The sequence below is a fragment of the Taeniopygia guttata genome, chromosome 1, assembly GCF_048771995.1.
Source record: "Taeniopygia guttata chromosome 1, bTaeGut7.mat, whole genome shotgun sequence".
Classification (NCBI taxonomy): domain Eukaryota; kingdom Metazoa; phylum Chordata; class Aves; order Passeriformes; family Estrildidae; genus Taeniopygia; species Taeniopygia guttata.
The window spans coordinates 43,137,666-43,149,943 of record NC_133024.1 but is presented as its reverse complement, the minus strand read 5'-3'; the positions used below and the strand labels follow the sequence as shown (position 1 = coordinate 43,149,943).

General features: G+C 41.6%; 1 protein-coding gene across 1 annotated transcript in view; it reads right to left on the bottom strand.

Annotated features, from left to right (window-relative positions):
* DDX10 (DEAD-box helicase 10) overlaps positions 1-9,333 on the bottom strand; it is a 153,535-nt gene extending 144,202 nt beyond the window's left edge. The window contains exons 1-6 of the mRNA XM_030270460.4: positions 8,977-9,333; positions 4,623-4,683; positions 4,255-4,385; positions 2,502-2,660; positions 1,943-2,063; positions 626-815 (exon numbers count right to left, since the gene is read on the bottom strand). Of these exons, the coding sequence (XP_030126320.4) occupies positions 626-815; positions 1,943-2,063; positions 2,502-2,660; positions 4,255-4,385; positions 4,623-4,683; positions 8,977-9,318 (1,004 nt within the window). The 5' untranslated portion in view covers positions 9,319-9,333. The remainder of the gene's footprint in view (positions 1-625; positions 816-1,942; positions 2,064-2,501; positions 2,661-4,254; positions 4,386-4,622; positions 4,684-8,976) is intronic.
* Between the last annotated feature and the right edge of the window lie 2,945 nt (positions 9,334-12,278).

The following is a 12,278-nucleotide window of genomic DNA, read 5'->3' as shown; positions in this document are numbered from 1 at the left end:
TCCCATGCTACTCCAAACTGTAGGGCAAGAGAAATCTATTTTGTGCATACAGGTCCAGAGCCCTACACACGCATGGAAAATGCAGCACATCAGGAAGCCACGGGAGTTACTGCACATGAACTAGCAGCACATGCTTTCTTTTGGGCACATAATACTGAATACACAAGCAAGACTGCCATTCTGCACTTGCTCGAAAGGAAAGCACATCCTTGGAAAGCCAGATTTACAAATGGCACACAAACTGTATTTGTGGTGCTTTGGCACAGTCAGCATAGTGTGCAGGAGGCAAGGACGTTGAACAGCAGAAAAGGAGTTACTCAGAACTCAGTGCTGCTAGACCCAGCATACTGGCTATAATCCACTCAGCAGCTTCATCCTGAGGAAAAAAAGTTTCCAGTCTGAGAAGCTGCCTGAGAAGTCAAGACAAGCACAGGTTCAGCCTTCCTGTAGTGATTCAGTCAGAGCTAGTCCTCTCTCATTTGGAAATTCCTTACTTTCAGGAAGGTACACAGTAGGATCAGACACTGATGCACAATGCAACCTCTGATTCAGGGAGCTGCCAGAGAAGCAGTTAAATAGGATCACTATCTAACACTCCCCAGGGGAAAAAAAAATATCAACATACCTGAATTTGGCTTTCTCATGAACCCAAACATATTCTGGATCTTTCAGACTCAGCCGTGCAAGATCCTTCACAGATTTTGTTTGTGTTGCAGAAAAAAGCAAAGTCTGGCGCTTCTTAGGTAAATTTTCTATGATTGCATTCATTGTATCAGCAAACCCCATGTCTAGAATTCTGTCAGCTTCATCAAGAACTGGATTGAAAGATAAATTTAAGAAAAAAATGGTTTTAGATTTACTTATTAAAAAATTCTACATGAAATCCATGTAGCACAAAATTCTATCCATACTTAAAATGCAGAGATTAACTACTGTATCCGTGACAGGAATCTCTTTAGATATTCCTGTATTTCATAAAACATTTTTTTTAAAAAAATACCTGCAACAGAAATCACAGCATTTTCCATAATCTATGCACTACAGCCCTCAGTTTAACATGCAGAAGAAAAAAGATCAGCATCTCAAGTGAACAGTTTGGTAATTTGCAAACAGACTCCCTGTCCTATTACTGAAATAAAAGCACAGGATGTAAAACAGTATTGTAGTATTTGTGACAGAGCAAAATACTCTCCTGTACCTAAGCTGAATTTACCATTGAAATATAGGATATAAACAGAGTAGCACAGATAAAAGCTTTAAAAAAGCCTACATTTAATGCAATTCTTGTCTAACTGCCATGAATTGTACAAAGTGTAGCAAGTATGATTTCACATTTTATCAGCCTCATTAGCTTCTTAATTGCTTTTAAGTTCCTCAAGCTATGCTAAAGATTATGCAGTTCTTAGTAGCAGGCAAACCTTTTCATTACAATGAAAATTTTTTTTCAGGTTGGAAGGATGAAAACAAACAATGTTAACAATGCAAACAAAAGAATAAAAGGAGCAGAAATCTGTCTTAAAACACAAATAAAAATGTTTTGTAGCACTGGTCCAAAATGCACACACTGCAGTGGATATCCTATATAGCTAGATAATTATCATGTCAGGAAAGACACAAGAGCTATAGACAGAAAGGTTAAGTTTAGCATTAGTAAAGACAAATGTAAAAGATTATATGGGGCACTATATTAGGGTTTGGCTTCCATACTGAATCCCCTGCTTGTTCTTATCATCCTAAGGACAGCATGCTCAGCAACTGCTTCAGAGAAAGTACACACAAGAAAGGAGTTTTGCTGTTTCCTAATTTAATTTGAACACGTGCAAGTTTAAATGCCATTTAATCTACATAACAAGAATAAACTTTTTATGCAAGGAAGTGCTGCACACAATTATGAGCTGCTACAATATATTCCCAAGTACTTTCAAGTACTTAAAAAACTTACTCAACATTTGCAGATCAGATGCATAGAAATATGAAGTTTCATCCATGTGTTGTAAAAGCCGTCCTGGAGTGCAAATTAGCATATTTATGTGGTGGATTCTTTCAGACTCTTCTTTCAGATCCTGCAACAGAGTTAATCCAGCTTAGATCTAGTTGTTCAGACTGGAAGTCCAGTACCAGAGACAGTCAGGCCAGTTTAACCTATTAACAGCTTTTAGAAAGAATAGTCAAGAAGCAGTTTTCCTCTTCCTACAGATATGCCAGCATTTCTTCACCCCTGTAGCTTGAGGAAGAAGTATTTCAGAGTAACCTAAATTAACAGGATAGTCCTGGAAGACTTGGCAGGAATGTCCATCCAGTCATGGACACTGCAAAGACTGCAAATACGCTTCAGAAAAGACAACGAATACACACAAAAAAATTAGTGGGTCACTACAGGTTCTCATTAACTATTCTCCTCCTTGACTTTTCAAGCCCAGGGTTTCCTTCCTTAACTAGCACTTAATACAGCACTCAGCAACTATACTTCCATACAGCAAACTCCAAGAGAGGACACACACCTTTCCCCCAATGATAAGGCCAGCTGAGAATTCATGATTCTTCCCCACTTTACGCAGAACCTTGAAGGTTTGATATGCCAGCTCCCGGGTAGGCGAGATTATCAAAACCCCCAGGCCATCAGCTGAAGTCCACTGCTGGCGATAGAGGAGTTCCAAAGCCTGAAAGAAATTACCATGTTATTACCACAAAAATTTCAGAAGGAAAATGTGCAACAAATTGGAAACAAAGTGTCACTTAAGAAAAAAAGACAAAGCCACATTAATGAAAATAATGACATGAAGAAACATTAGTGCACATTTTACACAGTTGATATATAAATTCTAACTAATGGTAATGATACTTGCTGTTAGCAAAATTCTCCAGTACCAAACTAAGACAGACAGTAATGGGTGGAAAATCATAAACACTTCACTGCACAATTAATCCTACTCTGCTAAATTCTGGAAATTAGGCCATTTATATGATAATAGGAATCAGTGTAGAAAAATATGAGAAATTCCCCTGCTCATGAGGTTTTGCAGGAACCAGGAACAGAATGAGCACCTAAAACAATGTTAATTATTGAAGCTTTAATTCTGGCTTATAGACTTGAAGCAGTATTATCCACACATTACATACAGAGCATTCCAACTTAAGTTGCCGTACAGCTCACACCAGGATTATTCTTCCTCTTATGAATTCATGCTGCAGAAATACTCTGTTAGTCAGCTAATCCTAACACAAGAACGTTACAGGTATGAATATCTGAAGCCTTCTAAAATACTGAGAGATGGTAAGCATACTTGCACAATTAATTTTTTTCCTCTCCTCAGCTCCTCTCTTAGGCCACTTCTCTAAAACTTTTTAAAAATAAGGTTTGTAAAATGAAGTACTTCTACTCTTAGATTAAATAATAGAGTAATCTCACTTGTTTCTTAAATTCACAGGACTTCTGAAGCCCCTACATTTTTTTTATTCTCTACTAATAAGATTTTTTTAAGTAGAATAGCACAAATCTGCTTTACTAGAGAGGATATTCAAAGCACCTACTACTGTTCTCACAGTAATAGGCTCCAAAGAAATTTATGCATACAAAAATGCAAGTAATGTTTTATACAGAGTAACACCATAAAAAATATGTTTATCCCCTTTGGGGTTTGTATCCACTTATACATATGTGTACTTTAAGCACGTCTCAACTGAAGAAATGAAATGCTGATCATGATGCTTTGAGTAAAACTGTCATACATGTACATCCATTACACGGATTTTCATCCCACTTTTTGTTCGCACCTAGAAGTGATTTCTAAGGAGTTGACAGGAAGTCTACAATCACTAAGATTAACTTTGTTATATAAGGTCCAAATTGTAACATTTTAAAGGAGTGAAAACTAGTCACCTAAAAAATCTAAAGAACTGAAAATCAACATTCTGTTTCATACACCTAGTTTTCAAATGCCAGAAAAATTGGACAACTGGAGTTGCAGGAAAACATTCTTGAGAGAAAAACAAAGCACTTCCTAAATCACACAGGGCCTACTAATGTTAGGATCAAAATGAAACTTTTAAGCCGCAGAATACTCCTGGCACAAAAAACACACTTCTTTCAGAAGCTCAAGCGGCTTTATTCAATTCCCAAGTATCTTGGCTTTCCTGAAACAGAACAGTTGAATTTTAACTTTTCTCTCAGGATCTACTAGTGTAAGCTGACTGACATCAGTATTTCAGAGATAACTTGGTTTGAGTAGAAATAGAAGGATGTAAATTACTTACTGGAACAATAAAAGCCAGTGTTTTGCCTGATCCAGTCTTTGCAGCTCCAAGTACATCTTTACCTTGTAAAGCCAAACCTATGGTTTGCCTCTGTATCTCTGTTACCACACGATACTGAGATTCCTGCAGTCCTAGTATTTGCAGGGCAGGAAGAGAAAAGTATGTGAGGGGAAGAGGAACAAAAAAAAAAGAAGAAAGAAAAAAACTATTTCATTTTGTCTGACCCATGACTGCATTGCTCTGTTTAGATTCTGTACATGGCAATACTTACCTAAAATTTAGTTTAAAGGAAAGAAGTGCTCAGATGCAGGTAAACAATGTATTCCCTTTGACTTATATAATTTTCCAAAGAAAAGTTCTATACTTACCTTTAAGGGTTTTCTTTGACAGTGGAAAATCTGAAAATCTTTGGATTTCACTTGCATTTATCTGAAACAAAATAATTTGAACCAATGCTTATAATCTAACCATAAGAGATGAACTGAGTAGCATTCTGCAAGTTGAAAATAAATATATTGTTCAGTATTACCTGATTCAAGTTAGCTAGTCAGGCAATCTATACTAGTTTAACCTAATCTAAACCATGGATTTACCATAAACAATTCAGTAAGTAATTATATACTTGAATAATGCAGGCTAATAGCACAATTTAAAGCTCAGACCATCATGAAATCACTGAGCAATTTAGACTGAAGAGGATCTCAGGAGGCCCCTGGTCTCCACCTTACTAGAGTCCATATGTCCTTTTCAAATCCCAGCAGGGATCTACTGGGAATATATGCTCATCCTCACTGCAGAGTGTATTTGGGCACCCAATATTACATCTACCTGACTGGAAAAGAAGAGTTCACCTATGTCCTGAAGCTCACCAGATTCACCAACCACTAGCACTCAGTTTATTTAATTTTCTTTTGGAGTTGTCCTACAGGGTTAAAACAAAACAAAACAAAACAAAACAAAACAAAAAAAAAAAAAAAAAAAAAAACAAAAAAAAAAACAAAAAAAAAACCCACTAAAAAGTAGTTCATTGTCCTGACACCTACTAACTTAATTCTCTGTATGCACCCATATTTGAGAGCTGTTAATTACACACACAGAGTCCCCAATAAAATGTGTTTGAGTCCATGAGTTTGTTCAATGACTTACAAAGATGAGGTGTCAAGTAGAGGTCTTGGAAAAAATGTCGTATTTTCAAGGTTGTTCTAGAAGATGTGAACAGCTTTCACTGGCAAAGTTCACAACTAATTGTAGCAGAAACCCACAAAACTCAAGAAAAAAAAGAGACTACTGTATTTATAAAGCCTGAAAATGAAGGTAGACTATACAGCTTTGAATGCATGCTGACTAAAATCCATGAACTGAGATTTCTAAATGTCAATCTCGAAGCTTACAACTCATGCGCTTCTAATAGGCATTGTTTATCTCTAACAAACTGCTGAACAGAAGTCTCCCAAATCAGGGACCAAGCAAAATAGTCTTCAGACCCTCCTGACATCTTGTGTTAACAATTCCAGAGAAGGCTTCAGATAAAGAGCTAGTGAGCTGTCAGATCAGCTTTGTATCTCCTTGAAGTACCAAGCCTTTTACAAACTCTGCCTGTTACAGAAAACTTAGAGGTTATAGCTGTTTAAAGCATCTAAATCACAACAGCACTCTTTTCAGCCTAGTTCTCTCCAGTAAAATCAAGAGAAGTAACTTAACATATGAAATTAATCTCTATAAATAAAAGGTAAAAACAGGTAAAAAGTTATAATGCTCTTATTAAAACCTGGTTTTGACACATTTCAAGGCAAAGCTCTTGCAAGGTAGATTTCAAGCTTTCACTGTGTCCTAACAGAGCAATTAAACTTTTGCCAAACATTATTTTGGAGGAGGGAAAAAAATCCTATCAGAATCATTACCAAAAAAAGGTGGGGTTTTTTGACTTTCATAAATTGGAATTCTTGACAAGTACTTCCAAATTCAGTTGGTAATTCCCAGTCTTACTAGTCAGTGATGTATACAGTTTCTGGTTAATTTCAGCCAAGAAACTGCATAAAAAAACAGTAGGCTACAGGAGGGGAAAGTATTTTACTAACATCAAAAAAGAATTTATGCAATCAATTACCTGCCACTAAAGGGATAGATTTTAACAGGTTTGTGATACATCAAATAGGCTATTGCAGCAACCTGAAATTGTTCTAAATAATTAAAGTATTTCAGTACTCAACTTCTTTTTAACTCTAGATGACTCAGTAAGAACAGATACATTAATCAAAAAATAAGACAAATATCGTTCCACTCTTCTACCTTAAACTTCTCTAAATCAATTTAAAAATTATTACATGCATCAGCCTAGCTCTTTTATTTAAAGAGCAAGGAACGTTGGGAAAGGCCACGTCACAAAGCTTCCTGTATTATTTCTCTGGCCTACATACTTCCAGGAGCTGAATAATGTTACATTGTAGTACCTTTAGAAATATATCAGTACCTTCAGATTTTAAGTCATGTCCAAATAAGAAGTACTGATGTCTGAGGCAGATCTTCTGATAGTCCCATTCCACATCTACATGCACCAGTGGAGAACACCACCAACATCTGTTTAGTTTGTTTCCCTGTCCAGAGTGTCTAGCTCTGCTCATCTGCTGGGAAGCTGTAACCGTGAGCTGTCCCTAGTCACCTCAATGAGAGCAGCCAGCTCATTTCAAATATTTCAATTGCTGTTCTGATCTAACTCGACTAATCTGACACCAAGCAGACTAGAAAGAATTTTTCACAAACAGCTCCCCTGCACATCAGTTAGGCTGTTAATGTTTTTCATAAGCACAACTGTTTGGAAATGTCCATAAACGGCCTGACAGTCAGGCAACAAAGTCACTGAATCAACAGAAAGTAGCTCATCTATGAACATATAACACAGAAAATGGTTCCATGATATGAACACACTGCAACTAAATTTCACATTTTCCATCTATGCTGCCACATACTTGCCATCACATGTCAACAAATGAAAAAGAAAATCCAATAACAAAGTATAGTGGTTGAGTCTTCATTATTAATTTTGTCTTGTTTATCCACCACAGTCATTCTCCCACACAAAATCATGGACAAGAAGCCAAGCTGGATCATCTTGCATCCATGAGCCATTCTACCACTATTCCATGCACACATAAATCTAACCCACGCACAGCTTGTGTGCCAGAGACCCCAGCCATTGCTCTTCAGAGAGAGGAGCTTACCCAAAAGCTTCCTATTTCCCATGTCCCTAAGGGATCTGCACCATGTAGAACTCAGTGGAGACCACTGAAGGTCCAAGCACATGGCACTTCTTCACAGTTCCCACTCCCACTTTAATCAGATTCAAAATTAGAGAAGAAACACTGGAGACCCAGTGGAAAACTTTGCCAGGGACAAGAAAAAACTGTCTGAAGGACTAAAGACAGAAAGTTAGGTTGGCATTCAACCATATGTTCATAGGCAAGAGAATCCCCGAGCAAAAGGACAGCAAAACCCCAGCAGAGGTGAGACCAAGAGCCCCCACAACTATCCTAATACAAGCATACATTTACTTTTTCTTAATTCTGATGAAAAAATGCCTGAAAATTACAAGCCTCTTTTCTTCAACAGTCCAAACCACACACAAACAGAACCTTCCACTATCCAATGCCTACTTATGATGCCCCAAGCTGCACAGCGAAACACCCATGCCCAGAAACAGATGCATGTGCAGTCACATCAGTGACACAGAAACATCCATAGACATTCACATAGCCAAGGCTAGGAGTAGAGGAACATGCCACTTGTTTTCAAACAGCAAAGCAAATGATCCAGTGAAGCGCAAGAACACTAACTTGCTAAATCTTAACTAATGGAGCTAACATGATCTCTTTATTGTAACAGGTGTGTTTCTTCTATACCTCCTGTCATTACCTTCTGCTCAATCAAATTACAACCACCAAAAAGTCATTACCACCAGCTGTGCCGAGTGCTGCATAACCAAGAACAACTGCCCTGCAAACTCAGCAAAAGCTGGCAGGAGGCAAAGCAGCACCACACATCTAACCCGTTATTCACAATTACAGTGCTTTCCGCTGATCAGTGTGATTCCAAAGCCGACTATCACCCGCAGGAATTCAAAGGGTTCTGAGAGACAAATCCGACACCACCCACTTCAGGTCTCGCATTCAAATACCTATTTCCTGACTTGAGGCTAAACATCACATTCATTCATACTGATGGTTTGCCCGTCCTGCATCTTCTATGGAGACAAACGTGGGCTATCTCCAACACGGAGATATCCACGTTGCCTGGTGAGAAGGGCCAAGTGCCCCTGGTTACAACCTGCTTCAGCCTCCTCCTCCTCGCTGCCCTCCTAACCATGAACTGCCCCGCCCGAGGGTCCCACTGCCCCCGACTCCACAGCCCGTCCAGTCACTTCCAGCAAAACCCCTGGAACGGCGGCTGCTGGTCCCGCCTCCTCTGCCTGGGGAAAAAGAACTGAGCCTGATCCCACCCCGTGACAGAGAAAGCCCACTGCCCGCCGCACAGCAGTGCCACCAACACACCTCTTACCTACGGGCACCTCCACCAGTCCTGCCGACCGGGGGGCTCCCGACCGCTGCCCAGGACTGCAGACACCATCCCTCCTCCTCCCAGTTCTATCCACACGAGGACAGGAGCCGCTTTTTCATGGAGCGCCGCGCCCGCCCGCCCCGCACAGCCCCTCGCTCCCGGCCCGGGTACCTCGGGGTAGCGCTGCACCAGGCGGCCGATGTTCTCCCGCTCCACCTGCCACTCGGGCCGCTTCCTCTCCTTGCGCTGCAGCCGCAGCCTGTTTGTCCGCCGGGTGTATTTCTTCTTCCAGCGCTCGAAGCTGCGTACGGGGTCCATGGCGGCCCCGCCGCCGCCGGGCCGGTCCATGCTGCCCCGCCGCCCGCGTGGGTCGCGCACGGCCGGGCCGGGCCGGGCGGGGCGGGGCCGGGCGCAGCCGCCGCGCGTCACTCGGGCCGCGCCGCCGGAGGCACCGCCCCCGCCCGGGCCCGGGAAGTGTGGAGGGAAACCCCGGGAGATGGGCTGGTGCTGCATGCAGCCAGGGAATTACGCTGTGATGGAGATTGTGAAACGGAAAGGAAAGAAAAAATAAAGCCTTAATTGAAAAGGGGTATGTGCTTAGTGCTGGCATAAATTTTGTCCTCAGCAATGTGATGGTGTGGGGGAATCACGAAACCATAGAGTGGATTTGGTTGGAAAGGACCTTGAAGATTATCCAGTTGCAGCCTCTCTGCCGCGGGCAGGGCCCCGCTCGCTACACCAGGTTGTTCAAAGCCCCATCCAGCCTGGCCTCAGACACTTCCACAGCTTTTCTGGGCAACCTGTCCCCGTGCCTCACCATGCTGGCATTAAAGAATTCCTTCCAAATGTCTAATTTAAACCAGCCCTCTTCTAGTTTTAATCCATTCACCCTTGTTTTATCACTACCTGCTCTTGTGAAAAGTCCCTCTCCAGCTTTCTTGTAGGCCCCCACCAGGTAATGGAAGGCTTACAGCTAGGCCACCCCAAAACCTTCTCTTTTCCAGACTGAACAATCCCAATTCTCTCAGCCTTTCTTCACAGGAGAGGCTCTCCAGCCCTCTGATGATCTCAGCGTCCCTCCTCTGTAATTAAATTAAATAAATTGACTCACTCCAACAGGTCCGTCCTCCCTGTGCTGGGACCCCAGAGCTGATGCAGCTCTGCAGGTGGGGTCTGAGCAGAGCAGAGGGGCAGAATCCCCTCCCTGGCCCTGCTGCACACCAGTAGGTGCAGCCCAGGACATGTTTGGCTTTCTGTGGGTGTGAGAGCTCATGGACAGCTCATGTCCAGCCTCTCATCCACCAGCACCCCCAAGTCCTTCTCGGCAGGGCTGCTCTCCATCTGCTCATTCCCAGCCTGTGTTCATACCTGGAGTTGCCCAGACCTATGTGGAGCACTTTGCACTTGGTGCACTTAAACCTGATGAAAGTCCCATAGGCCCAGTTCTCAAACTTGTCCAGCTCTCTCTGGACGGCATCCCACCCCTGAAGTGTATTGGCCACACTGCTCAGCTTGGTGTCATAAGTCCCTTTTTAGATACTGGAAAGCTATTATAAGGTCTCCCTTTTGCCTTCTCTTCTCCAGGCTAAACAGCTCTCTCAGCCTGTCTTCATAGGAGAGGTGCTCAGTCACTCTATCATCTTTCATGGCCTCCTCTGGACTCATTCCAACAAGTCCATGTCTTTCTGAGGACACCAGAGTTGCAGTGATTACCCTGGAGCTGGACTCAGGAGGAAGAGTTCTGTGGCAAAGCTGTTAATGCTTTATTTGGTCATTAGTTACAGGGAAAAACTGACAAATTTGGAAAAATCAAAACTCAGCTGAAAGACATAGAGTAGAGCTAGTGTTTAAGGTGCTGGATTTAAGCTCTGACATGTGCTTTGACCCTTCATAATACAGCTGTAGTCAGTCTTAATGGCTTTGGCTCAGAGCCTTGAACTACACAAAGGGTTGGCAGAAAGTCACAGGGGAAACTGCAAACAGTGGTGTTTTACACTGCATGGTGTAAGGCTGGTGTCTGGAAGAGGCATGTATCTCTCAACAAACTAGATTCAACCAACCTGCAGATTTATATTACACTATATTTGCATTCACCAATGTTTAACCCCTCCCAACAGGAAGGTTTGCATTGCTCTGCACTTGTTCAGCGGTCAGAAAAAATTTGCTGAGTGGGTTTTAGCACTTCCTCAGCACAGAGAATTCAAAACAAAAACCGGCTGTGGAATTATTGTGCCACATCAGGAAGAGAAAATTACAAACATATTTATGCAATGGCATAAGACAGAAGTAAACACCTTGATGAGGGGAAGAGTGAAAGACTCCCAAAATAATTGCTGTCTCTGATGAGGGTTTGGAATTCCAGAAAGCCAAGGGAAAAGGGAGTGTCTCTTAATTAGCTCCACTTTTGCCATACATATGTTGAGTGTATCACTGAAAGATGTTTTCCCTCCTCCTTGAGATCAGGGAAACCTATGACCACAGAAGTGTTTGGTTTCCCTTTAAAATACATGAAGTTACTAATTTCAGGAGGGAATGGAAAAATCTCCCTTAAATATACCCCAGGGAGATCTCTCCTCCCAGGTACAGCTTTGAACGCAATGTTCTTTCCTAGAGGCTTATTGCTGTGCAGATCAATAAGTAAGTATACTGAAGGTTTTATTCTTTAAACAAAAATAGTTTTGTCCATGTTTAAGCAAATATAAAAAACTACCTGATAAAAATCTTTTGCAGGAGATGCTGATCCACCCCAAAGGATGTGCTTTTTGGGTTGGCTCATGTTTCCTACTGTTACAGCACATTACTGTGACGTACAGAACAAAGTCCTAGTCTAGCACAGACTGTAACAGGGCTCAGCTGTGAGTTTAAGCATTTTATGTCTGCTTGTAATAGAAAAACATACAAGCAAAAACCCTCCTGTGTAGAGTTCCTGCTGTCGCAGCACTGGAGTAAGTTTACTCTTTTCCTGAGTAAATGTACAGTAAAAGTGTTGTGTTTGAACATGCTGTCTTGCTGTCTTTGCTCACCTGGTCTGTGCTTTGCCTGCAGGGCTCATCTCTTTCATAACAGAACAGCAGCAGTGGTCTATGAGTCATGACAGACATAAATCCTCAATGAAAAAAAAAAAAGCAAAATCATATCTTGCCATCCTGTTTCTAAAACATCTTTTTATGCTACTATCCTGAATGCTTTGAAAAGCATCTGAAAAGTATGAAAGCGTGCTGATGCTTTTTAATAATTACTTCATTCATTAGCCAAGAAGTCCATATACCAGGAAAGGAAAACAGAATGTCAAAAGGACCTTGTCCTGTGTCCCACAGTACAAGGCAAAATGCTGGATGGAGCTCCAGGCTGGAAGTCGGGGAGCCTGCAAGGGCTCTTATACCACTCTTCTAATTTCTCTGGTGCCCTCTCACCCTGAGCAGCTTGCCTGAGAAACAGTCAGGGGTTTATAAAAGTTTCCTTTTATACAGGAA